Source organism: Photinus pyralis, unplaced genomic scaffold (genome assembly GCF_008802855.1).
Source record: "Photinus pyralis isolate 1611_PpyrPB1 unplaced genomic scaffold, Ppyr1.3 Ppyr1.4_LG7, whole genome shotgun sequence".
NCBI classification, from domain to species: Eukaryota; Metazoa; Arthropoda; class Insecta; order Coleoptera; family Lampyridae; genus Photinus; species Photinus pyralis.
The window spans coordinates 1,636,358-1,663,379 of NW_022170738.1; the positions used below are offsets into that span (position 1 = coordinate 1,636,358).

Sequence of the window (27,022 nt, forward strand, 5' to 3'; positions counted from 1 at the left end):
TCAATATGAGCATAGCTTTAGCCATATAATACGCAATGCCAGTCGAATCGATTCAAAATTCACAGTGCCCTTTTCGCATCTCGACCATTTATAAACCGAATTGCAAACTTTTTTAATTATAAAAGTATTTAAATGAAATTTGATATATATACACTTGGAATAAAAGTAAATTTAACGTCAATTTCAAAATTTGGTTTTGCGCATGCGCAGTGACAACTTTCTTATTTATGGAAGCATTTAAATGAAATTTGATACATAGCCACTTGGAACAAAGGAAAATCTAACGTTAGCTTCAAAATTTAGGTTTGCGCATGCGCAGTTCCAACTTTCTTATTTAGAAAAGCATTGAAATGAAACTCTTCTTATAACCTGAAATTGAAGTAGCACGTCAAAAATGGATTGCACATGTGCAACGTTATCTTTCATATTTATGGTCGCATTTTTACAATTTTAACAAAAGTTGCATCTTACAAATAGGAAATGAATGCAAGTGGAAATACGCTTTATGTAAATCGTTTACGATTACTTTTTAACTTGTTATAATATTCTAGATAATTATTTAAAACACTTTTACATGAAAAGAAATTAACAAACAGTTCAATAAGCTAAATCCGACAAATCTATAGATAGATATAGTATACAGGGTGATTCCTATAGTACCTGCCACCGTTTGGGAGCGTGTAGGTGGTGCGTAGGGGAGTATTTTGATATAGGACACTTGGGGTCGAAAATCTAAAATAAGGGTGCCCGAGCCAAATTTACCTTCTGGAATTTCGCGCCTGTAGGTAGGCAACCCAACCGGCCGGCGGTGCACACGGAGCGATCTCAGGCGGCGATGTGGGGCTGACACTTGATCAGAATTTTGTTTAAACCCACGAAATCCCGTCTGCAACGACGCGTATCAAGTGAATAAACACTATGGCAATAGTATAATAATAATAATAGTTGGCTAGATGTAGGAAGTGCATTGAGAACAACGGTGGCCACGTTGAACACTTGTAAACGTTATTGCTTTTGACTGTCGTTTTCCCTCCTTCCCTTCCATGTCGCTTCCTCGCGCTAACTCGCTCTGCATCGCTCCGCGCGAAACGTCGGTCGGTTGGGTTGCCTACATACAGGCGTGACATTCCAGAAGATAAATTTGGTTCTGGCGCCCTTATTTTAGATTTCCGACCCCAAGTGTCCTATATCAAAATACTCCCCTAGGCACCCCCTATACGCTCCTAAACGGTGGCAGGTACTATAGGAATCACCCTGTATATAGGAAGAATATAAATGTTGTACTTCAAAGGGCTGTAACTTTTGATCCAGTAGCCCAATCTTGGAACTGTTTGAAATTATGGATTCTACAGGCCACATTCTATAAGAAAATGTTTTTTCCCGGTCGATCTGAGACAATGTTTTTTTGGTGCCTCAAAAAAAGGCAGTGTACAACCTTCCTTTTTTACCAAAAATCGACTACACCAAAATTTCTCGGGAATACTTTTATTATATGTATGTACGATGTACGTAAGTCACATTTATCTTAAACATTTTTATTGGACCGTAAAAGAACTAAATGTTTACTTAGCGCATGTCTTCGTGAAAAATCAACGAAAACAATCGTTCTACAGGCGCAGAAGAAGGTCTAAGATACTTTTAAAGTATCTAAGACTGAAAGTATCTTAATTACTTTTGGTGGTATCTAGATACTTTAGAAGAGTAACTTGTACCTATAAGATACTTTACAAAAGTATCTAAAACATAGGTACTTTTTGGCTCAAGAGAAAAGTATCTTAGATACTTTCAGTAACTAGATACCGAAAATACTCTTTTTCTAAAATATTTACAGCTCTGGCGCATATGTAACAGTATTTGCGGATTAGATAATTCGCTCAATAAAAAGCGAATCGATGCGTAAGAAGTAAATATTATAAAGGGAAGGTACTTGGCGGAAAAGTACCTTATTTTTATATTTAGCATTACTACATTTCGTCAAACTAATGCTGATCGTTGACGTAGGATGTCACACAGGCCCGTAGGGCCTGTTGTTTCTAGTAGATTATTAATGATTTTGTTTTCGTCTAAGTATGTGGCTAATTAGAGTCGCCCATTAATTGATGAATTGCTTTTGTATTGCTTAGCATTACTTACCTACAAGTTTCTAACTTAACTTTTGTTACAGATGGCACACGAGCTACGGTAAAAGGGGGTCGCGCGTCGCCCGGCGCTCGGCCCCCACAGCTAAACAGGGTCCCAACTGCTCCTATTTCTAGGACTACAGAAGCTTTAGCCGTACTTGTTCAGCATTTAGTATTTAATGTAAGTTTTTTCTGAGGACTGTGCACCTACTATACACCTTCCCTTGTTGAAAATCACAACGTATTAGAACTGATTGAAATTGAACACCCCATATCACGCTGTTTTGTTCTACCAAATTATACCTTCCTTATAATTTCATTGTTTACATTTGATAATATTAGCTTGTTTGTTTATAATTGCTCTTTATTACTTATGTAGGTTAGTCATTGTTTGCTCTTTGTACTGTTTAAACTCTTCAAGTTAGTGCAGAGGCACCCACTCTGTGCAACTGCAGCATAAACATTGTGAACAAAATGTCTATTAAAGCGGTCGTAAACGTTTACTGGATTAAATCCAAAAGAATAAAGATGAAATCTGTAAGTGAAATGTACATTATGCCAATGTGATTTGAGGGTATTTTCTTCTTTTACAGTTAGAAGCATTCCAAACACCTTCCCTAAAAAAACAAATTGAAAAGAATAGAATGATAGCCGAAGAAGCAGCTCGTTTCTCCTGCAGACAAATGGAAGAACACATCAAAGAAATAGAAGGCGAAAGGGCGCAGTATCGTAAAGACATCGAGGAAATTATGGAGCAACATAGGAACGATATAATGCAATGTAAGTTTAATTTTCGCAATCCCCACAAGTATCTACAGGTATTTCAGTAAAACGCCAGCATTTGGAGACGGAACAGGAACTAATTTCGGAGCACGAAAATATTAAAAGGCAACTGTCATCGTGTCACAACGAGCAACTACTCAAACTCAGAGTGGAGTGTAACAAACTACAAAAAAGCCATGGACAGTCCTTAGACATACTGAGGGAGGAAAATGACTCAATCCGGGAAGAAATTGATGATAAAAACGCGCTCATTGCAAAACTAGAAAAAGAAAAAGAGAAGCAGTACAAGGAGTTTCAAATTAAAGAAAAGCAGTACAAAGAAAAGCTCAATTTGGCTAGTGATGAAATTAGTAGTTTAAAATCCGAAAATCTCAAACTCATGAGTTACGTGTCCGCGGGAAAAGAAAACAAATTACAGGTAAAATTAGCTTATACTCTCATCAGTGTTTTATCGTTTTTGTGCAGCTGGTGTTGGCGGAAGTAGAGTCCCTTCGGGCAGTGCTAGAACTGAAACAGACCGATATCGCGGATTTGCGAAAGTTACTGGCACAATCCAATCAAAAGGCCGAACTAGTTCCACGAATTGCCGATAAAGTTTCCGTCCTGTCGGCCCGATGTGAAGATTTGGAATCGCAGTTGGAAAGCAAGTCGGGCTACGAACAGTAAGTAACCCGTAGCGTATCTCGTCCGCTGCATTCTTGTTTTCGCAGACAATTACTCATGGAGAATAGGAAGTTGCAAGAGAGTCTCAAGGAAGAAATGAACCACAGCGTTCGGCTGCGACAGCACAACGAAGAGCTGCAGTGGAAGGTGCAGCAAAACAAGGAGGTGGTCTCGCGCGTGATCGAGGAAACCAGCTTTAGCCGCTGCCTGCACAATTCGTACGATAGAGACCTTTCGGATTCTTCGCCGCCTAGTTCGCCGAAGGTGAAGGGAGTGGTGGAAAAATCGGATTCGGTCAGCTACGTGCTGGAAATTGAAGAAAGCCCGCAGATCATCGCGAGTAGGATTGTAAGGCGAAGCTTTCGCAATTCGACGCCTCCCAAAACCAGTACGCCGTCAGTGAAGTGTATGGAAAGGTCGAGTAAAAGTAGCATTTCTGATGTGTCTAGTATAAAATACGATCATAGTATGGATTTAGAAGACTTTAATGATGACGATATTCAATTACCCCCACTGCCTAGTGAGATCGGTCAAAAAAGTGTCGCCGAAGCGTTGCCAGTACCAAAAAATTTTGCCGGGGAGGCGATGACCTCACAAAGTAATTCGGATGATGAAAGTACTACGAGTACTTCCAGTGGACAGTTATGAGATGAACTCTTTTTTTAATTTTGTTGTTGTTAAATTTAATAAATTGGAATTTTATTTTGTAACTTGAAAGATGTGGGATCCTGTCGCACTTCCAGGTTTGGAACATTCTCTTTTGCTAAACCACTTGGTATCTATGTTGTTCTACATGTATGATTTTAACAGTCCATAAGTATAAAAATTAATATTGCATGCAGTTCTGTACAGTTTTCAGTTTAATGTTAGTAATTGTAAAATAAAGAATTCCTTATCGATGAAGAAAATATATAGTTATACATAATATCAGTATTACTTTTAACACATGAGGTTGTTTGTTGAATATGGTTTATTTTTGTGGTAAATATTTTAATACTATGCATTATGAAGAATGTGCTCTAATTTTAATATCAGTATTGATTTTAACAACTTGACAATTATTATGTTTGTGGTAAACGCTATAATACTGTGGTGGTATGTGAAGATTTCTCGTATGTGTGCTCTACATTTTTCAGATTGATTTTGTGAGCGTTTATTTATTGTGAGGTAGCACGACATGAGGTGTACTATACAAATAGATATTTTATAGAATGTTAGGACCAAATAGATTTTCACATTTAATATTTATTGTATAAAGTTGAATGTTTTCTTATGTATAAAGTGTAAAATAAAGTTAACTTGTAAACCTACCTTCTGTTAGTTATAGGTTCCTATTCTTTGCTTCTGGACTGGATTATACGTTAGGAAGATGTTGATTGTTTTTCTTATTATGACTTGCGTGTGTTCTATCATTTCTTTCCTAAGTATTAGTTTTCATTGGATACCTACTATCTATTTTTCGTTTTGAAATATTCAAAATTGTCCGGGGCAGTCCTAACACCAATGACCTTAACACTTTCGAAGAACCAACTGAGAGCATGCTCAGGGCAATAAACAAAATTCTTTAAAACGGTAATAAAAAAATGAATTTTCTCATAAAAATGACATAATTTTTTACTAATGATAACTAGCCTATACTATTTTATAAATAATAGTATTTATTTTATAACGTTCTAATAGATATGACTTAGTGGTTAAGTCACTCTTTAACCATAAGGGTAGATAAAGTGAAACAGATTATTGTGCATTTCAATGACATCTTATTTCAAATGAAACGCGGAGCACGAAATAAAAGGAAGTTCAGAACACAATCCAAAGCTGTTTCTTTGGAAACGGCAGACCTAAACTTGCTATTTTTGACGTCTACATTAAATCCAGAATTGTTACATTGATTTATATGGCTTCTGCAATAAATTATACACGACTATAAAGGGAAGCTGACCATCTCAAGAATTAACATCTTTCACTCAATGGTTAAAATTTCCCTTTATCTTCTTGTATAATAAATAACTATTTCTTTAGTAGATAACACCAAAGAGTATACTCTTTGATAACACTGACATACCTACCCGTCCTCGAAAAACCAAAATAGATCATTTCGGTTCTATCTCTGTTTCCACATTTCCAGAAAGCTCAAGCTTACAAAGTTTCACAACGGGCCGGCTGCTTGAACGTTCACTACCTTTATTTTCCAATCTTTTCAAGAGAACACTTTCACTACCCTCCCTAAAGACCATTTGTTACGTCGATCATGACACAAACTAGGATCCAAAATTATGCACTATTTCCAACTCTGAAGGATGATCCAATTCGCCAGCCACTTCATGATTGCTGATTTAGTGTCCAAATGAACAGCTCGAAGGGAAAGGCATGTAAACAAGACTACTCCAAAGCGTTTCTCCCTTCCCTTTCCGACAGTTACATATAATGGGCCAAAATAAACGACTCCCTAAGTAAATTAGTGGGCGATAAAATCATTCCTTTCCTCGACTTTATCCTCATCATCGCCTCGAAATACCTTTCCGTGATTAATCATTCTGAGAACGGCTTTTGAGAATTTGAAATTCAGGAGGAAATTACAAATCCGCCAGCTGCATGAATTTTACTGACGTCACCCACAAGCCTTGCCGCCCTCTCCTCATCATCCTCACAATGCAAATAACCGCCCGTGTAGTGAATTAATTAACTACTCTCCGGTGATCATTCTCAAATTCTTCTGGCATTTCTGTTTTTGACGGTAAGTGCGGAAGATGGTGAACTGGTTACTCCAAATATCATCTACCACTCCTCAACAGGCTGTGATTTGTCTTTCATCCAGAGGAACCTTTGCGCATCTCTGTCTTCGTCTCGAATGAGACCCTGGTGGAACGGATATCTCTTTGATATGAGCCGCGTAGGCAACTCTTTCTCTCCCTGAACCGCATCAAAATCCCTGGAGGGACTCTAGCAAATCAGGAGCTCTGAGAAGATTGTCGTTGAGGCTTACTACATGGTTCGCATCCAAAAAATTTTGTTTATTAGTTTTTCCGAAATTGGGATGGTTTTATGTATAGGAACTCAAAAACACATCCAAGACTGTCACCTATCCATGCATGTGATATAATTCTAGTCAAACGACAAAAAAGAAATGCCAGATTTTGGCCCCTTTTTGAGAGTAGTTCCCAAGTGATGCGTTTCCATTTCTTATTAAAGAAAAAGCACATGGTTTTGGATCTGTGTATGCCCCAATCTATTTTAAATACTCGTATAGGTACGCTATATACTTGCGTAACCGGAACTTGTTGGGTCTGTGTGCAAACAACTTTTGTCGGCCCTTAATTTTACTGTAAACACAATACTGTCGAGTCGAGACGATCAGATTAATTCCTGGGGGCAACAATTTGCAATATGTCGATAGAATAAAGCTAAATGTCGTAGAAAGACCACATTCAATTTTTTTGTTTGAATTGGGTCGTACCTGTAGCTTATGCGTTAGCCAAACTTCGCAGTCCCAAGACTGATGTACAAATTGAAATGAATCAGTTAATGAATTTTAACATTTCACGTTATACGTTTGGGCACTTTTGTTGACCCACTAGCCCGTGTGCCCGCACACTCTATACTTACACCGCTCTTTACGGCACTAACTCTTTGATCATATAAAAGTGTACCTATCGACACAAAACTAAATAGCATGTTTGGTAACCTTTAATACCACTCACCTGATGATTTATTTTGGGAGTCGCTCTGTTGGATAAATCTAACTATACCTGCCATTTCACCTTTAGACTATGGAAACATAGATCCTTACAAGTGACGAGGAAGATTAGATAAATAATAATCCGATTTCCATAGCCAAGACAGAAATGAATTTTGTTTTTTGTGCCCATTTATTCAAAAGTATGTGTTCAAAATACTTGAAAGTACTCCACGATAAAATTTATTGTCTCATGCACAATCAGCTTTAATTATGGTACAGTCTATAGCTTTATTTTTGTACAACCGGACACCAATGCTAATACATAGCAAAGACTCGGTTTCATCAACGTACTGCACATGACGACAACAATAACCAAATCTTCTTTTTTGAAAACTCTTTTGCCAAACAAATGGCCGTTGTAGAGGTGAGAAACAACATTTATGTTCCTGACTATCCTTAGATTAGATATTGTGTACAGTTTAGATATAAACACTTGAAGACCTTTTAAAAGGCAAAAAATTGCGCCTCCTTCTACATTTCACTCGACATAATGAGGGCGGTTATGATAATAAGCCTGTTTGCTTTTAGCGGATTTATCCAAGCGCAGAAGGATCCACATTGGTGGAGTGGTCGAAATACGATCGTGCATCTATTCGAGTGGAAATGGAGTGATATAGCCGATGAATGCGAACGGTTTCTTCAACACAAGGGTTACGCTGGGGTGCAGGTAATATATTGTCTGATCGACAAACCGTCCATAAAGGAAACTTACACCAGATTTCACCACCAAATGAAAATATTGTGGTACCAAATCGTCCTTGGTGGGAGAGATATCAGCCGATCAGCTACAAGTTGAACACTCGTTCCGGAGACGAACGTGCCTTCCTGGACATGACAAGAAGATGTAATGCTGTTGGAATTAGGTAAAGCAATTTGGTAAACTGCTCAAATGAGATGTGATTACAGGATTTATGCCGATGTTGTGATCAACCACATGTCACGCGAATCTCTACGGCCTCCAGCGGTTGGTACCGGGGGATCATTTGCAGATCCGGCTGCAAAAAGCTTTCCAGCAGTACCCTACGGCGAGGGCGACTTTAATCCCACATGCGCCATTAACAACTACGCGGATGTGACCAACGTACGCAATTGTGAACTTGACCGTTTAAAGGATCTAAATCATGTGAGATGGATTATTCATTCGTGAATATCGCGTAATATGCGTTTTTTTTAGGGCAGTAATTATGTCCGCGAAAAGATTGTCGAATTTTTAAATCATCTTGTTAGTTTGGGAGTTGCCGGATTTCGAGTTGACGCCGCTAAACACATGTGGCCGAAAGATTTAGAATACATTTACGGCAATATTGCAAATCTCAACACTTCGTTCGGTTTTCCCGCAAACAGAAAACCATTCATTTATCAAGAAGTTATTGATTTAGGCGGAGAGGCGATATCTCGCGATTATTACACTTACTTAGGGGCGGTAACGGAATTTCGGCACAGTGCAGAAATTGGGCGCGTATTTAGGGGTTCGGATAAGTTAACTTACTTACACAATTGGGGTACTGGTTGGGGTTTTCTTTCGTCTGAGAATGCTTTGATTTTTGTTGACAATCACGATAACCAAAGAGGTCATGGCGCTGGTGGTCCTAATGTACTGACATATAAAACGTCTAAACAATATAAAATGGCAACAGCATTCATGCTGGCTTACCCATATGGAATTACAAGGATAATGTCAAGCTTTGATTTCGCATCATCTGAACAAGGTATGACGTAGCGATAAGATAGTGTTCATGATACGATTTTGATTACAGGACCTCCACAAGACAACAATGAAAACTTGATATCACCATCGATTACTCCTCATGGAACATGCGGAAATGGCTGGGTTTGCGAACATAGATGGAGGCAAATATTCAACATGATCGAATTTAAAAACGTAGTTCACGGTACCGGCGTAAACGACTGGTGGTCAAATGGAGATCAGCAGATAGCGTTCTGTAGGGGAGGAAAAGGATTCGTTGCTTTCACAAACTGGGGGGACTTTAGACAAACTTTGCAAACTTGCCTTCCAGCCGGAATTTACTGTGACATAATTAGTGGGCATCTCGGCGCGGATTCTAAGTCGTGTACTGGAAGAACAGTATACGTTGGTAGTAACGGCGTTGCACTGATAGAAATACAGGCAATGGGCGAAGACGGAGTTTTGGCTATTCATGAAAAATCGAAAGTAAATCTGAATTAGGTAAACTGTGCAAATTTGGTTCAAATAGAAAATTTGGTGCAGTTTGTTCCCATTTGTGGAAAGACAATAAATTGAACAGATAAAAAAAAACACTTTTATTTTCCAAGAAACTTTTTGGTCAAGCCTTGTAACGGAAATCCGTTGGGCTAAGAACATTTAATTTTAATTTTATCTTTGGTTTAAGTAGGGTGTTTTGTGTAGGTGTGACATCTACCCGTGTAGGGGCGGGAAAGAATACCCCTACTGCAGAGACACTGCATGTCGTAAGAGGCGATTAATCAACGGTGGTACGACCAATAACAGACGGTTAAAAAAAACAGAGAGATTTTAGGGTAAATGGTTTGTTAGTTTTTTAGTGAGGGATGTGTAGGAATGATATGTGATCTGTAGAGTGTCCGTGTTGTGACCAATGGGCGAAGGTGTCTTAGTTTTAGGAATATAAAATGTTTGTTTTGTGAACCAATTAAGCAGATCATGGATTTATTTGGTAGGCACCAGTTTCTATAATGTTCTCAGTATCGCCGAGCAGTGGCGTGGAATAGAAAAAAGCTACAGCTGTCGCAATTTTATCACGAGTTTTTTCCGTTGTAACAAAAATCAAGCTTTTGTGTATTTACCGCCGATTAAAACGCGATTTTCTGCACATTTTCGCATTAATCTATTCAGGCGTGACTTCAGACGAATGTACAATGGGTTCACTATTTAGCAGCGACTAATTAACTTCATGTTATTGTTCGCGTTCACGAAATCACGCTCATAACTCGAACTATGCGCTCTCGGAGTGACAAAACTCCAATTGGACGTGAATTACGAACCGGAGTGGTTACTTCTTGCTTGGTTGAGGATCGTATATATCTCAAAAGTGTGTCCGGATTAATCCCTACCTAATTTCTTTTGCAGTAATTAAGTAACGCCTTTCAAAATAGCGTCTAGTAATTAGGTCATATTTATTTTAAAACCCAATCAGAATCGTGTGCCCCCTGAAGTGTACATCCGAGTGTAACAAGTAGCCGCGTAGATTTTGAGTTTATAAATTTGACGGTATAGCAAATGTTATATGTGTTCCGCTCCATAATGAACGAGAACAGAACCACTATGCGAGAAAATGAAGCGCGTTAAGATAGGAAGCGAGTGTAAAACCTCTACATGTATAAAAAAAACATAGTCGAAGCTTGGTTCTCGTTGGTTCGGTTTCGGTTTTTTAATTTGGCGAGTACAAACTTAAAAATACGGTGGGAGAGAACTATTATTCACCGAACTGCAAGCTGAACCTATCTGACTCGAGTGCGACATTTTTATATCGCGTAAAGGTACGTTTCCTATGAAGCATCTGACGCGGTGCCGCTGACGCAATCCACCGCCTCAATAGAAAGCAATGGAACCATGTTCTAACCTACATGGGGCGGCCGTCTCCAGTTGCATGAGTAAAAGCCACACTGCGTCAGGCGCAAGCGTCAGACGCTTTATAGGAAACGTACCTTTATATCGGATTCTTCGCAAACCCTTCGTGTGTGCCGCATTTTCAGATCGCGTAAAAATTCAGTTTCAATTAAAGGTTCGCGATAAAACCGGATAACCGAAGTATACGAAAGAATCGTCAGCCACGTAATCGTACGTGAAAGTTGAAGTTAATTACTGAATTTTAAGAGAAAACTGTTCCACGAAATTATTGTTGTGGGTGCGTTACCAATTCATTAATGAGTTGCCAATACGGATAAAACCAATAATAAGCGACGTATTTATGCAAAAAGAGAACTTCGTCGTTTAGGGGTATTTACCGGACGGCTGATTTATATTCAACCATAAATACGGTGCGAATACGTTTCTTTCTTAATACGTAGGTACACGAACATCGCGTTTAAATAAATAGTTAGCACGAAAGCATTGTGTGGTTAAACAACTCGTTCCGTTCATTATTTGCTTCTAGCCGACGTATAAGTTTCGAGTCGCCGCAATTTCGAATGAATACTATATCATTTGCATTTGAGTGTTATCGAGCGCATTCCTTACAAATAAAGCAGAAAAGAAAGTGCCGTTGACCCATTTGTCGCATGAAATTACAACAAAGAAACCTGTCGGTAAAATAAAATTCATTATTACTGCCGCTAACGTAAAAGGCAATGTAGTGCAACCCTTTACCTAAGATATTATAAAACTCAAATAATAACCAAGCAGGCCTGTAATGTGCATTCAATCTTCAATTTCCACCCCGAAAATTGTCATCGGAAGATTTCCATACCGGCGGGTTTAAGCCACAAATTGACGAGTAAGAGTTATAGCACGTCTATGTAGAAGAAGAATTGCAAAATAAGGTTAGTCGTATTTAAACATTTCGCCAAGTTTTTTTTAATCAAATTTTTAGTGTTATTTTTCCGGAAAGTGGAAGAGAGGCGAAACCACTTGTAACCAATTTTCAGATTACAAAATGGAAATCTCTCACGTAATCCAGAAAAGTTTTAAAGAAACTAAAGTTATGGCAAAAAGTAATAAGGGCTAGCCGGCGGCATTTGAGTAATAAAATTTTCTTGTTGAAATTTTCAGTATTATATAAAAAACAAGAAGAGTTTCATCCGCATTTGCAAAAAAGACCGCTGCAATACGGGGTGTTATTGTATTTGTAACGATAACCAGGAAAAAGTTTAAAGACAATTAGTTCACATTATTGCTGGGTGTTAAAAACCTAAGTTATAAGAGTACTTTGTGACATTTTCCTACTACGGAACATTGGTAAATTAATCCAGTGAATAAACAAAAGGTTACAGTATCTGCGATTGTATTGTACAAGACGTTCTATCATTCAATTTTCTGAATTGTGGCTAAAAGGAGAAAATCAGCTGTCAAATGGAGAACATTTGGACTCATCGTAAGTTAATTGATTACATTCGTGTAGAAATAGGAGTCGATCGTTTTGTATAAAACAATTGTATGCTTTTAAAGTCAATTTAACATGCCTGAAGAGGTCGACCCCATTAAAGTTTATTCCCTGAGTAGATTTGTATATTTTATATAAATGAAAGAACCAACCTTCGGCTAGGTAAAGTGTAATTAAAAGTTTACTTATTACAGAGCTAGTCGCGGTATTTATTATTCGTTTACAAAAAATTAATTGTCTTGAATTTTTGGATTTATCGACTTTTCGACCATCTTGTATACTCATAACAATGCGCACCTCTATAGAAATTCAACTTTTACTCTACCAAAAAATTCAACCCCCATGAGAAAGCTACTGTTACACCATTGTAGACTAATTGCAGAGAATCGATCTAACACAAGCGGATGTTTGTTTCTTTCGCAGTAGGTACTGAAATTACATCATTTCTTAAAAACATTCACATTTACTTAGCATCATCTGTCGAGAAGGGTTGCAATTTTTGTGGGGCATGATGAAACATTTGTGTTTATTTGCTCGATTATGATTAGGGGGTGCACTATGAACCCTTAGAACGAAAATGTAACCTTTCCCACTACTGCAATTATGCAATTTGTTAGAAAAATTCACAGAAAGGATTTCAATATTTGTGGAGCTTTAATTATTTTAGTTTTTTTTATTTCATAATGAAATTCGCACTTAGATAATGCAGAGATTACACTTGTCTTATCACAGATTAAATGCACTATCTGTGATATTAGGCAGTAGGCACAGATTACACTATATACATAACACATATTGGTATCTGTAAACTGTGGTAGTTAGTAGGTAATAATCTGCTGGGAGAGTTGCAATTTTGGGTTTGTTGTAAGTACATGAACTTGATACTAATTATTGCCATTAACATACTAAAGGTATGTACGAAATTAAAGTTAAATTAAATTTCAATTTAATTTTTAATATTTATGCTGTAATGTTCCTAGGGGGGACTATCAAGCCGACACGGAAAACGTTGACTTACCCTATACTTACGGTTGGCAACTCTGGCAAAAACTACAAGCAGAACCACCTACCTTTCAAATCGAAACGATGGTAGTCTCGCGGCACTTTTGAATTTGGATGACAGTCGGCTCGATATGGGTGGCACGAATGGATTCCTACGTTGTGTAATCGGTTCTTTTATGTGTTGGGACGTGAGACATAATCGGGAAGGGAATTAAATAAAAGACAGAACTTTTGTGCGTAAGAAATGACAAGATCAAATAAATATATTAACGCACACACAAGACCATGCCAGGGAAACCTTCTACGGGACTAAAACCCTGGCATAGGCCATACAAATACATAAAATAAATCACCTACAGCAATAAAATGCAAGAGAAAATACACATAAATAAGACATCTCAAATGGTATGATAAAAATCAGATAATCAAATCAAATGCAATTAAACAAGTTCATAAAAACAAAATACACAAGACATCATAAATGCAGTGGAAAACATGATAAATCAATTCAGTGCAAAAAAAATACCTGTACGATAAATAGAAATAACACAACTTGTCAAATAAACAAATTGCATGTACATAGGAAACATGTAAATGGTGTGGCTCTACTCCATCCTTCAGTTAACATAATTTAATTTAACACGAAAAGTACATGTAAGAATGCCATTGGTCCATAGCAAGTATTCATGTGAAAATCGATTATCGCTCAAACAAAACTATTTTAAATAGAGGAAATGTAAATGAGAGGGCCCCACTCGTATTGCTAAGATGTTAAGAACTACAATCCGCACGAGACGAGTAGGCAACAGATACAGCGAACAATCAAACTGTATTAGGTGCTTCCCTCACGGAATTGTTACGGGTCAATCGAACAGAGCAACATCACACCGATAATCAACTCCTCATGAATAACAGAAGTAAATTACTTAATTAAACAAAATAATGGCATAATCATCTGTACAATATGACACAAACATGATTCATCTAACGGTACACGAAACAAAGGCATGGAGTACGCTATGATTCAGATATCGTAGTTTATGCAAAATCAGCAAAATGTAAATATCACATTGTGGCAAGAAATTCAATGATTAAATATGTAGTACAAGAAAGAATAAAATGGTTACTACCTGTAAATACATCTTCAAAACACCACCACCAAAAATAATCAAGAATAATCAAAAAAAACCGGGAAAGCGTGTGCCTTCCGTCGGCCTCGTCGCCATCTTCTCTCCATATTCTCTCCTAGCTTCGTTACCAAAATCCCCTAGTATTCGGCATCTGCGCAAAACGGTCGTTGGTTATATACAGAGCATATTCTATTTTTGTTTCAGATGTAAATGTGTGTTGCCTAACCATCAGGGTGGATTATCACAATGCTTGTATTTTTACAAAATTATTTTCAAATACACTGCAATTAATTATAAAAATCGGGTTTGGGGTTTCTAATACAAAAGAAGATTGCAATCAAAATTATTTCGTTTACCGGATAGCGCATAATTTCATCATCAGCAAAATGTAAGTAATGTAATTATGTAATGTGTAATAAGGGTATCGGGGCTTATAATAATATTGACCTTTTACTATGGCGCATAATTGCAACAAATGATATGTGCTTTAGACTCACTTTTGTAAATAGCAATTCCTTTTTGTTGAGGGAACGCGGCAAGATTATTACGAGAGCATTACTAGATACGTATCAACCCTTTCCATGTATATGATTAGCCCTCCCTCATATAAAATGGACCTACTCCTCCTACTCTTAGGTTGTGCAATTGCACAATTGATTCTTTTAGGAAACCTAATATTACAGTCCCTGAAATTCAAATAAATGTTATCGGAAAGAGTATTCTGTCCCAGTCCCAGTAGAAGCGGTATGCTTCTTATTACAATGGGAGATTGTTTGGGTCCCAAGTTACCATGCAGCTCTTGGCAGGTTGGCTTCCGTCGTAGTTTAGAGGTCACTTCTGTCGCTTGAATGATGTTGGGCTTAGAAAACAAGTAAGAGTTAGGGATAAATGAAGGGAGAGGGAGATGGACTTTGTATCTTCGGTAATCAACAACTATGTATTATTTAAAAAAAATTACAAAGGTATTTTTTTGACTTAGTTAGCAACTGTGTACATACATTAAGTTCATAAGTTTATCGCCCTTCTTGATATGTCATCACAATATATACATGAACTTACAGGAATTTCTATCAGTATAGGTATCAGAGTGACCATGAACTTCAATTTGCTGAGTATACTGGTTGCGTGTTGTACCATTCTTAGATGCGCTGATGCACAAAAAGATCCTCACTGGGTCGCTGGACGTAATACAATTGTGCATTTATTCGAGTGGAAATGGAAGGATGTCGCTGACGAATGCGAACGCTTTCTTCAATATAAAGGTTATGGCGGAGTGCAGGTAAAACCAAAATCATCGTGCCCCTATACTCAACATTGTTTCTAAAAGGTCTCGCCACCCACCGAAAACATCGTAGTGCCAAACCGTCCTTGGTGGGAGAGGTACCAACCGATCAGTTATAAGCTTGTCACGCGCTCGGGAAATGAGGCAGACTTTTTGGACATGAGCCAAAGATGTAACGCTGTTGGGATTAGGTTCGTATTTCCTACGGATGCAGTTCGGGGGTAAACGCGACTTTTAGAGTATACGCGGACGTCGTTATAAATCACATGGCCAGGGAACCAGTAGTACCTCCTGCGATAGGTACAGGAGGTTCGTCAGCGGATCCGGCCAGTAAAAATTTCCCAGACGTTCCCTACACGAGTGCAGATTTCCATTTGACTTGTCCAATCAACGATTACAAAGACGGCGGCAATGTTAGAAATTGCGAGCTTGAAAGGCTGAAAGACTTAAATCATGTGGGTCCTATACTCGTGTACACATTTCATATTTTGGGTTCTAGGGGCGTGAATACGTACAGGCAAAGATCATTGAACTCTTAAACCGGCTTATCGATTTAGGCGTTGCGGGATTTCGAATTGATGCAGCAAAGCATATGTGGCCGAAAGACTTGGAGTTCATTTACGGCAAACTTAAGAATCTGAATACATCGTTTGGTTTCTCGCCAAATTCTAGGGCGTTTATTTATCAAGAAGTCATCGATTTAGGCGGAGAAGCCGTATCTCGCGAATCTTACACTGCCTTGGGCACAGTCACCGAATTTCGACACAGTGCGGAAATTGGTAAAGTATTTAGAGCCAAGGATAAATTGACATACCTAAGCAACTGGGGCACTGGGTGGGGTCTACTTCCGAGTGAAGATGCATTCACATTTGTGGATAATCATGATAATCAAAGAGGTCATGGTGCCGGTGGTGATAATATACTGACTTATAAATCGTCGAAACAGTATAAAATGGCAACGGCTTTCATGTTGGCTTACCCATATGGTATTACTAGGATTATGTCAAGTTTTGACTTTGTCTCCTCTGATCAGGGTTAGGGTTTAGATACTTGCTTAGACGTACAACTGAAGATATCTATCAACAGGTCCCCCGCATGATAGCAAGGACAATATCGTTTCCCCGTCAATTAATTCAGATGGTACCTGCGGAAATGGTTGGATTTGCGAGCACCGCTGGAGGCAAATGTACAATATGGTAGAGTTTAAGAACGTAGTGGCAGGCACGGGCTTGTCTAACTGGTGGTCGGATGGCCATCAGCAAATATCGTTTTGCAGGGGAAAGAAAGGATTTATTGCGTTTACAAATTGGGGCGATCTAAAACAAACTTTGCAGACATGTCTTCCAGGTGGGACATATTGTGATATCATTAGTGGTCAACTTTCTGACGATTCCAAATCTTGTACTGGCAAGAAGGTTTATGTTGAGCCCAACGGATTCGCATACATTGATATTTGGGCGTTTGACGAAGATGGCGTTTTAGCAATTCATGAAAAATCTAAAATTTAAAAGCATGATAATTACCAAGGGTACTTTTAGTGTTGATTTAAACGTATTCAGATTATTCAACCATTTATAATGTCAAAAGGCGTATAGGTACCAATAAATAAATGTTTTTTAATACTTACCCATCGAGAGGCAGAGGAGAGGAAGTTTGGTGAATTGAGCATGGGATAATAAACAGAGTATATTTTCACAATTTACCTATACTTACGTCTTAGGTACGTCCTGTAAGTCAATTAGATTCGTTACCTGCAATACAATGCAAATCAATCTTTTTCATATTTGGTATAAGTTAGCTATACCATTGTATAGTACTACATATACAATGCCTAGGTATACTATACTGCATATAAAAAACAACAAAAGTACATTTTTATTACTACTGATTTTGAGCGAAAATTACACCTACTAATTTTTTAAACGGAACATTCTGTATATTTTTTATTTTTGAATACCTACGCAATAAAAAAAATTTTGGTTCGGCCGATCAGGTGTAGGTAGTTTTCTATAAAAGAGTCCGCCATTTTTATTTATTATTTATTATTATCCCTCTCTTGTTTTGGGCCCTCAACAGGCATGCGCCCAATTACAGAGTGACCCGCATAACGCTATTTAGGGGTGCCTCTGCAGAAGGTCTTAAGTTGGTCTATACTACTCCGGTATTTATCTTACGAATTAGGAAAACTGCAGGAAAACCTAATTCGGAGTAGCCGGTAGAATGCTCGGAACTGGTCTAAGGTAATTTCCATCTCCGCCACAGATGAAAAATTCACCTGTTCCAATATGGCGGAATTGGCTGATTGACGAACTTGACCGAGATATTTATGAGTTACACCAATCTTCTTTAGCTGAAATGGTTACTACAAAAGGGATTCTTTGAAGCTTGTACTGTAGTGCACAATGACAACAACGGAAATAATAAATTAAGTATCATTATTGATAAAAGGCATTAAGGTAACATGGAAAATATCAAAGAAAGACGTTTACAAGGATGCATCTCTTTATTTAAATTGCTTTTTTAAGGAATGGTCTAAAATATTAAAATTCATTTTATATGTTTTATATTTATATGGTCATCTCTTTTACTAAGATCAAATCAATTTATGATCAATAATTCGAAATTGAAACATTAATAATTTACACATCAATCGCAACCTAATTTTGTTTTACATTGACAAATTTACCTAATTGTGAATGACCTCCGAATTTGGTTCCCTTTTAATGGAATACGATTTGATTCCGCAAACTAAAAGTCTGAAAAGACTGGTCACAAATTCAGGGGTTTCTTTCGATAAGAATACAAATAGACAAAACAATAATTTTCAACAACTTTATGATCTCTCATTTACAGTTTAATTGGCAATAGCAAGTAATAGGTCAAAAATTTCCTTTATCTCGCGGATCGTAAAGCTGTCGATTTAAATTTACAAAAATCATGCAATTTTATAACGAACGATTTTTCCTTGATGTGGAAACCTGGAGTTGGTTACAAGTAATCGGTTGACTCAATACTTTGGGGTAGTTTGCAGGCAACTTCTTGGATGCTATCCTACACCCGACGATATGAAATGATCTCCAACAACAGCTCTTGGAAATGGACGTCTTTGAATATGACCGATGTTGAAATGCAGGTTTTGGTTGATAATTCTCTTGGTCAGTACAAATTTGGTTGGCAAATGAAACGAGCATTGGCATAATCTCGATTTTATGGCGTTATTCTTAAATTTGGTTTGATGTTTAGGAAATCTTTCACATTGATTAATTTTAACTTTGGCGGCAGAAAAATATTATCTTACTTTGCTACCAGATTTCTTTCTCACAATTTCGCTTTACACGGGATGAGCATATTCGCTCTTTGCCAGCAATTACGTAAACTGTAAAGTAAAAGCGCGCAAATATTACAATTTATATGCAACAATAGCGCCATAAATTCGTCAGTTTACAAAGCGGGTTGGTCCTATTGTTAAGGGGTAAGTGAATTATAAAAGTGAATGCAAGAGAAGAAGTTTAGTGCCAAAATTCTTTTCCCAAAAATAGCAACATGATAATAAATTTACTTAGAAGAGGTACTGCGGTAATAGTCGAAACGTAAAACTCCCTATTTGAATAATCTAGCTCCTTGTTTTATCACGCCTGCGACGTATTATTAACCAGCTTGCGTTGTTGCGGGGCCGCTTTAAGTTTGTCTTTTTAGAAAAATTCTACCAAGCAGTATAGACATCCCAGGGTCGAAAACCACTACCTACGTGAAGTCTTCCAGAGAGCAGACCGGTGGAGATTAGAAACGAGTTAAAAGCTCCATCCGCCAGAGATCAGCGACTTGCTGCGATTGCAACAATTAACAGGTAGGTACCTAACAATTGCGTTTGATTGCGAAATAGAGTGAACTAATTAACTTATCTATTTGCGTGCGTCATATCGAACGTTTATTAGATTTAGATTTGTCCAGGTGACTACTGTAATTGTTTATTAGGTTAAAATATTTGATATTTCAATTAGAATTAGGCAAGCGCTCGTTTAGAGTGGAGACATCGAGCGACACGGCCACTCCCTGTTGACGAGTATTATTATCAATCCAGTAATTGGATTGTAAAACAACAAAGAAAGCGTTGAAACGTCGCTCCAGCACGGATTAGAATTATTACCTATCCACGTACCACAATCGTTTCCGCAATTTTGATCAATTCTTAACAGTTGGTCCATTTGAATATAATATAAGATGGGAAATGATTTTTTTGGGGAAGGTTTTGTGTTTATTTTAACTACTCTATTCTACGTCAACTCCATTTTGAGTTCATCACATTCGGTTGGGAGAATTTTGCATATGGACTGTTCTTACGGAAACTGCAATAAAAGAAGCATCCAGGGGACAAAACAAGGAATTCATCACGTCACTCGGATGAATTATCCCCGATGATGAGTTGCTTTGTGCTTTTTGCTAATGGTTTAAAAACTTGGTCCAGAAAAATACAAAAATACGAGTTTATAAAATCAAGTATATTATAGTCCCATTATAAATTATACAACAACAATAAATACACAAACACATAGCAATAAAAATATTGAAATTGTCCAACTGAATGGCCGCATTTCCGATTTTTCGTCAATAATATAGAGCAGATCCCTAATTGCTTCCCTAGAGTAACCGCTCTGGTATGTTGAAGATCAAAATAGTCCCGTCGAATCGGAAATTATTTACCCTCAGGAGCAAATTCAATGTTCTGACGTTTTTTTAGCTTTGTACGAAAACGGCGTCCCTTTCCGTTTTTACCATTATAACCATTTGTTCGCTCCCTATTGTCCTGACGAGTATTCTCTTTTCCTTCCGGTCCCTTTTGAACAGTAACCTACAAATGATGCATTAACATTTCTAGTTATAAACGAAAGGTGGTGTTTCTACTTTTTCATTTTGGTCCAATGGGGAATTTGCCATGGTGATAGTGCGTAGAACGTTTCCCACCGCTTTAGTGCGACCCTCGCGAAAAACTACTCTCTGTCCAGGTACGATATATTCTGGTTGCTTAATGAAACGGAAACGTACAATAGCTTTGTCTCCCGTCCGAAGACACTCTTCCGACATGTGTACAATTTTGGCAGTTTGTCGTATACTTCCACAGTGCACTACGGAGAGGTGAAAACATTCCATGTAGCTATTATAGTATATCATACCCATCACTTGATAACGTATGCCTATTGTTGTTGGGTGATGTAAAACCAAAATCTCGCTGTCAAACTCCCAACATGCCTGTGGACTTAATGTGGGCGAAACCATCACCATCCCCTTACGAAGTTCCGATTTTTTGATCTGGAAAATAGATTCAGTATGCTAATTCGTTTGAAATTATTCCTACCTTCTTCAAAGAGAAACTTGCAGTTTGCCCCGCGCGGACCTCTTCAACTGGCAAACGGTTCCTTTGGATACTTTTAACGGAAACGTTTTGAAAACGACCTAGTGGATCTGGTCCCAATGCTAAAGTGTCATTAACTCGAATCACCCCTTTCATCGCGGTGCCACCCACGGCAGTGCCCACGCCCTACAAGTTGCATTAATTATTGTCAGAATCGAGCCATAGCTTAATACTGACTGGAACTGAGAAGATTTCGTCAATTTGAAATTCCGCAGGATCATTTTCGTAATTAGTTTCAACCCTGGTGTTTAATAGATTCAGAAATGTTTTTAGTAAGTCCAAATTCTCCCCCGTAACATTTGAAACTTGAAATATTGGGCATAACCTAAGAATGTTAGTGGTTTTGACCGCAACTTTTAACCTTTAAAATTTACCTGCCGGAGACAAAGTTGCTAGCGCACATAACGACATCGTCTGGTGTTTTTACAGAGACCGGCAACTTTCGACAGCCGGCCGATTTTAAAATGCGCCCCAGCATTTTCATGTTGTCTTGTAAAACGTTAGGCGGGGTCATGTCGATTTTCGTAACCACTACGAATATTGGAACGGAAAGGGCTAAGGCTAGTCCCAAGTGCTCCTTGGCCATGCCGATCATGCCAGCATTTGCGCCCATCTTAATCAAGCACGTCGTGTTTTTATCGAAAATTAGTTTAAGTACTTACTATTAGCATTACAAAATCCGCAGCATAACCAGTCATTCCAACCACGGTAGTTTTCAAGTACCGTTCATGTCCAGCCAGATCAATAAATTTGACCACTTTGGCGCTTCTCTGGCAGATTTTCGCAGTGTCCAAAGTTCCATGCTCAAGTTGGTTTAGAACATTTCCCTCACCGTCGAAACCCAAAATGTCTATTGCAACGGAACTTGTCCGTCCCGATTCCGCTTCGTGTTTGTGCCTGAACAGCTTTTGACGTGCGAGACCTCTGCCGTTGTCCAACTGTCCGTGAGTTAGAACGCTCAGCAAGGTAGACTTTCCCGCATCGACATTTCCAACGACGGCCACGCGCACTTCCATGAAATCTAGAAAGGAACGATTAAATTTACGAAAACTCACTTCGGCGTGATTACCAGTTTGATCCATTAGTCTTCTGATGTGAAACTGCAGGCGACCTTTCCGCTCGCTTAAGAAGACACAGCTGCATTCCAAACTGGCGGCCAGAGACTGCAAAGTTGCAATTGCCGCTTCCTTTTCTCCACCACTGTCAACAAAATCACCAATCTACACGATTTGAATGTCCATCAAAATCATTTAATATCAAACTTACCTCGACAATAGCTTCTCCCCTGCCCTCATCCACTTGTTGTTTCAAACTTTTTCTCTGCATCTCGTACAGTTTTTGGTTTGGACTAACCAACGCCAATTTTCCAAACAATTCGCCAGTAGACTTCATCATCTCTTCGCGCTGTATTTCTTTTTTCATTATATTTAAACACTAGATCACTTGTTTCACTCATAAGGCTTGCTAGAGTAACTTGAATCCATTGTGAAAACGCGGCTTTTTATAGCATAATTTAGAACACGAAAGTTCTCTATTCATTGTGCAATTTCTCGATTCCAATGCGCTCGCACCTCGCGCTGAACGTGGTAGGCTTTCTATTGGCACAGATTTAAACTATTTAAACGTGCTATTGGATAGTGAAACTGATGCAAACCAATCAAATTATTGTACCTATTGCATCATTTCATTTTACGTTCAGTTTTGTTTGAATCTTTATGAAATTTAGTTGCTGAGCTCTATAGTTTTAGTACGATATAAGTCAAAACCTATTTTTAATCTCAATCGTATACTTTGGAAAAGATGATATAGTTTGGATTCAAAAAATGAACGTAGGTAAGTAAATTAAATTAGAAGGCCTGTGTGTAAATATTTTGGTAGCGAGATATAATAAAATTACCTATAGATAACCATAGATAAAACCTCTAGCAACTAATGAACTCAAATGAACCCAATTACGTATACTTTATACATATTCGATTCATTAAAATACGCATCTATACCCGCAATTCTTAAAAATAAATCTGATTTGATCAAAGAGTCTGATCACAGATTTATGGCTTGGAAAAGTACGTATAGATACGAATGCGCCTCATAATGGCTTCGCATTTTCCGACATTACCTACTTAAATTTTGCCACTTCCACTTTTATGCCAATATGACACTCACATGTACCTTTCATTTCCATCAATCGATTCCCAAGATACAAAAGTCTCTGTAATATCTTAACAATTTGGTCTACAACCTACATAAATTAATAATGCAATCGGAAGCTCTCCACATACCAGTCGCTTCCAAGAGCTTTATGGCATTTTTGCAGAAATTTTGTTACTTTCAGAACACTGTCAAACCCCTTTGTGAGACTTTTAAGGCATAGCTCTGGTAAAGATCTCCAAAGTCAATGAGGGCTTAAAGAGCTTAAAAGGAATCTCTGAAAAGCTCTTAAAGGGCTGTGAAATGTGATAGAGAAACCCTGTAAACTTTCCAAAATGGTTTTCAGAGTTTTATTTTCTTTCTAGACACTTTCGCTCCCAAAGCCTGTTATACACATTACAGAGCTTTCTTGGCCATTTATTATTTTATTAATTTTAATTTGACGCGATAGTTGATTTTATTAAAAAAGATTTAACTTTTCAATTAAGTTATGGGTGACTAACGAAAACTAAGTCGCGCCGACGCCAATTTCTACATGTTATCGCTTCATATAACGATTTGTCACGCATTTAGTTGGCAGAAGTTTCAGTGGTGCAGTTCATTGTAGTGTTGTTCCAATGGTAAATGGTATAAATGGTAATGGTCCTTCCTTTTTGGAGAGACTGAACTAATAAGGTTTTTATTATTGTTTAATTGGGATGCATTGTACACTCATTAAAAATTTAAAACCCAAAAAGTCACTACTAAATAAACATTCTGGTAAATTACGAAAATTGTGAGACTATAACCCCTATTTAAATAGATGATTTGAGCGACGTAAAAACCCAAAAGTAGGTACCTAATTATTTGACCATGATTAAATTACAACCCCATCGTTAGGTACCTATAATTGCGATTCTATATTTTCCTTCATTACCAAAATCTTTTTAATATTTGTGTCATTTGTGTGTACTGTGTAGTCATCCAACAGATATTTTTACTGCCATTATGCTTCTTACAAATTTTGCTTAAAATTAAGAGAAGAATTGAAATACCTATCGAATAATGTAGGTACGGGGTGTTCCATTTAAAAAAATTCAATTTTGGTGGGCCACGCCTTTATGACCAACCCCGTATAAGTAAAATTATTACTGCCTAGTAGACATTGAAGAGCTCTAAAACTGTTGTATAAAGCCGTTTTCGATACATTATATATTTCCCCCGATAATTGAACGTTTCCAAACTTATCAGAGTTTATCTTTAAAACTCGATACCTAACCCGGAAACGACTGAATTTTGGTACATTATGCTTCCTACAAATTTTATTTAAAAATATCGAATAACGTCAAGGGTGTTCTATTAAAAAATGCAATTTTAATGTAGCCATACCCAGGAGCTATATTTTTGTTTACACATTTATTAACGAGCTCCTAGCGAGTTTATAATTTTGCGGTGTCTGTCCGTCCATCCGTCCGTTAGCACGATATTTCAAAGACGAATGGACCGATTACGATGAAATTTTGCATGTGGATTCTTTATCAAATTTGCAGATCGGAGTTCGTGAATTGGCAATGTAGACCAAACAATAAGGGACGCCCTTTTGACATCTCTGTTAGTTATGAAAATTGCATGAAATTCAAAATCAGCATAGCTTTAAGCATATAATAGTCCAGTCAAATTAGACAAAATAAGGGCCAAACCCGGAAATTTGAAAAAACAAGCTGAAAATTGGCATACATGTTCAGGATAGTGCCAGAACCAATTTCCGAAAAGTCCCAAAAGATCCCGGTTGGGGAACGGACGCCATCTTGAAAAAACTACCCCTAAACTCGATTTTGAGCAAAACTAATGAACCAATGGTCTGATTCTTGTTGCTAAGGTGTCAAAATGTTTGTTTTAATGTGTATTTGGAGTAAAAACATAATTCGGCACATAAAGAAGGAAATTCGAACTTTTTAGGAAAATCACCCCCAACCTGGATTTTTCACGTTTTCGGCATTTATTGTTTTGTTTGCGTAATCCTAGGATTGGTTGGACGAAGTCCTCCACCTTTTCCTATCCTGGCTAATCTTTTCAGTTCTACATAACTACCCTTGCCTACGTCCCTAACTATTTGGTCTATGTGTTTAAGTATCTGTGGTCCTTACTTGTCCTCTCTGGTCCGGTCTTGCCCTCTGTCCTACCCCTTCTATAGCTAGTAGTGCTATTTCCTCCGTGTCTTAGCACGTTCGTTATCATTGTATCTCGTCTTCTCTGTACGGTTTTCAACATTTCCCTATTTCCTGTACTAGCTCCAAGACTGCTTCGTTTGTTACCCTATCCATCCAGCTAATCCTCATTCTATCCTACTTTTGTCCGCCTATCGTCCAGGTTTCGCACCTGTATGACCTACACTCCATTTGTACGTTTTTTAGCAATCTTTTCCTAATTCCTATATTTATCTCGGATCTTAGCAGGTCCTACTTTTATTCCAATGCTTTTTTAGCCTGCGCTATCCTGGATTTTATATCTTCCTTGCAACGATTATCTTGGGTAACCTTATTACCTAAATAGCAAAAGGAACGGTTATCTTAGAAAGTGTTCATTTATGTAATACAGAAACTGGTTTCCTCATCGGCAGCTAAAGGGGCGCTAGAAGATCACCTTCTGTTTCCAATTCCTAAAAGAAATAAATAAATCTGGAAGCTACGGTTTCTTAGTAACGAATGTGCGAATAGTTGAAAGGATTCCGCTTATTTACATTAATTGTAAAATGCATTTAAATATTTTTTACGTGCAACTTAACCTGACTGCAAATAATAATGAAAAATATAATGAATAAAATAGTGTTCATTTAGTTAGTACTCTCAATCTTGTTCTGAACTCTGAAGGTTTTTTTTAAGAAAAATTTTGACATTCAGATAGAGAACGTCAAGAAGAACGATTAGAAACATCAATACTAATTATCCGAAGCTTTATTTAACAACAATAGCCGGAAAAGAGAGAAACTCATGATGGGGGTGGTTTTGTACTTAAAAAGGTCACATTTGCAAGGGCATCGTATTATACGAAATAATTATTTCATTCAAAACAAACATCAAAACAACCATTTTGACACCTTGACGACGAAATTTGGACCATCCGTTCATTTGTTATGCTCAAAAATCGGAAAATCAAATTTAGGGGTAGTTTTTTCAAGATGGCGTCCGTTCCCCAACCGGGATCTTTTGGGACTATTCAGGATTTAGTTCTAGCATCATCCTCACCAAGTATGCCAATTTTCAGCTTGTTTTTTCAAATTTCTGGGTCAATGTCTACTTTTACTGGACTATAATACGTATTGCTAAGCCAAGCCATACCCATGAGCTCGTTTGCTATATTTATTTAATTTATTAATTATAGCATTCTAGCCCTTTTACATATACGTGACTGTTATATACAATGGATATAACGCGCAAGAATGTACAGTAATGTATATCATAAGGACGTCTAATGTATATCATGTGCGTATGTGCGGGCATATAGTGGATGTGTATGGATATCCATTGCACATACTAGCTGTACTTAGGTGTTTTCCAAACTGTTTAAAAAAACTGCGTGGATTATCCGAAAATGTATGTCACCTAAAATTTCTGTCGGATAGGTACTGATTTTTATAAGCTGTTCGTTCTTCCGTCCGTCTGTGACCCTATATGATAAATAGCGAACAGTTTTGAATTTTCCG

The 27,022-nt window shown here is 37.7% G+C and overlaps 4 protein-coding genes across 4 annotated transcripts in view; 3 read left to right on the plus strand and 1 right to left on the minus strand.

Moving 5' to 3' along the window:
• The window catches only part of LOC116177219 (microtubule-associated protein futsch-like), a gene marked incomplete at its 5' end in the record, with an annotated part of 42,835 nt that extends 37,959 nt beyond the window's left edge, over positions 1 to 4,876 (plus strand). The window contains 5 exon segments of the mRNA XM_031496128.1: positions 2,165 to 2,301; positions 2,714 to 2,900; positions 2,948 to 3,321; positions 3,369 to 3,565; positions 3,614 to 4,876. Of these exon segments, the coding sequence (XP_031351988.1) occupies positions 2,165 to 2,301; positions 2,714 to 2,900; positions 2,948 to 3,321; positions 3,369 to 3,565; positions 3,614 to 4,214 (1,496 nt within the window).
• Positions 4,877 to 7,792: 2,916 nt separating this feature from the next.
• On the plus strand, positions 7,793 to 9,559 carry LOC116177220 (alpha-amylase-like). The gene is made up of 5 exons (XM_031496129.1): positions 7,793 to 7,972; positions 8,023 to 8,168; positions 8,212 to 8,428; positions 8,480 to 9,014; positions 9,063 to 9,559. Exons 1-5 carry the CDS (start codon positions 7,796 to 7,798, stop codon positions 9,491 to 9,493), a joined length of 1,506 nt encoding a protein of 501 aa, XP_031351989.1. The 5' UTR covers positions 7,793 to 7,795; the 3' UTR covers positions 9,494 to 9,559.
• A 6,012-nt stretch (positions 9,560 to 15,571) lies between these two features.
• On the plus strand, positions 15,572 to 17,692 carry LOC116175855 (alpha-amylase A-like). The gene is made up of 5 exons (XM_031494195.1): positions 15,572 to 15,776; positions 15,825 to 15,970; positions 16,018 to 16,234; positions 16,279 to 16,813; positions 16,866 to 17,692. The coding sequence occupies exons 1-5, from the start codon at positions 15,591 to 15,593 to the stop codon at positions 17,285 to 17,287; spliced, it is 1,506 nt and encodes a 501-aa protein (XP_031350055.1). The 5' UTR covers positions 15,572 to 15,590; the 3' UTR covers positions 17,288 to 17,692.
• A 2,600-nt stretch (positions 17,693 to 20,292) lies between these two features.
• On the minus strand, positions 20,293 to 22,751 carry LOC116177422 (GTP-binding protein 1-like). Its single transcript, XM_031496397.1, has 9 exons — positions 22,456 to 22,751; positions 22,259 to 22,409; positions 21,852 to 22,210; positions 21,564 to 21,802; positions 21,367 to 21,514; positions 21,133 to 21,315; positions 20,951 to 21,086; positions 20,682 to 20,902; positions 20,293 to 20,628 (listed from the first exon to the last, which is right to left on the minus strand). Exons 1-9 carry the CDS (start codon positions 22,609 to 22,611, stop codon positions 20,473 to 20,475), a joined length of 1,749 nt encoding a protein of 582 aa, XP_031352257.1. The 5' UTR covers positions 22,612 to 22,751; the 3' UTR covers positions 20,293 to 20,472.
• Positions 22,752 to 27,022: the final 4,271 nt, after the last annotated feature.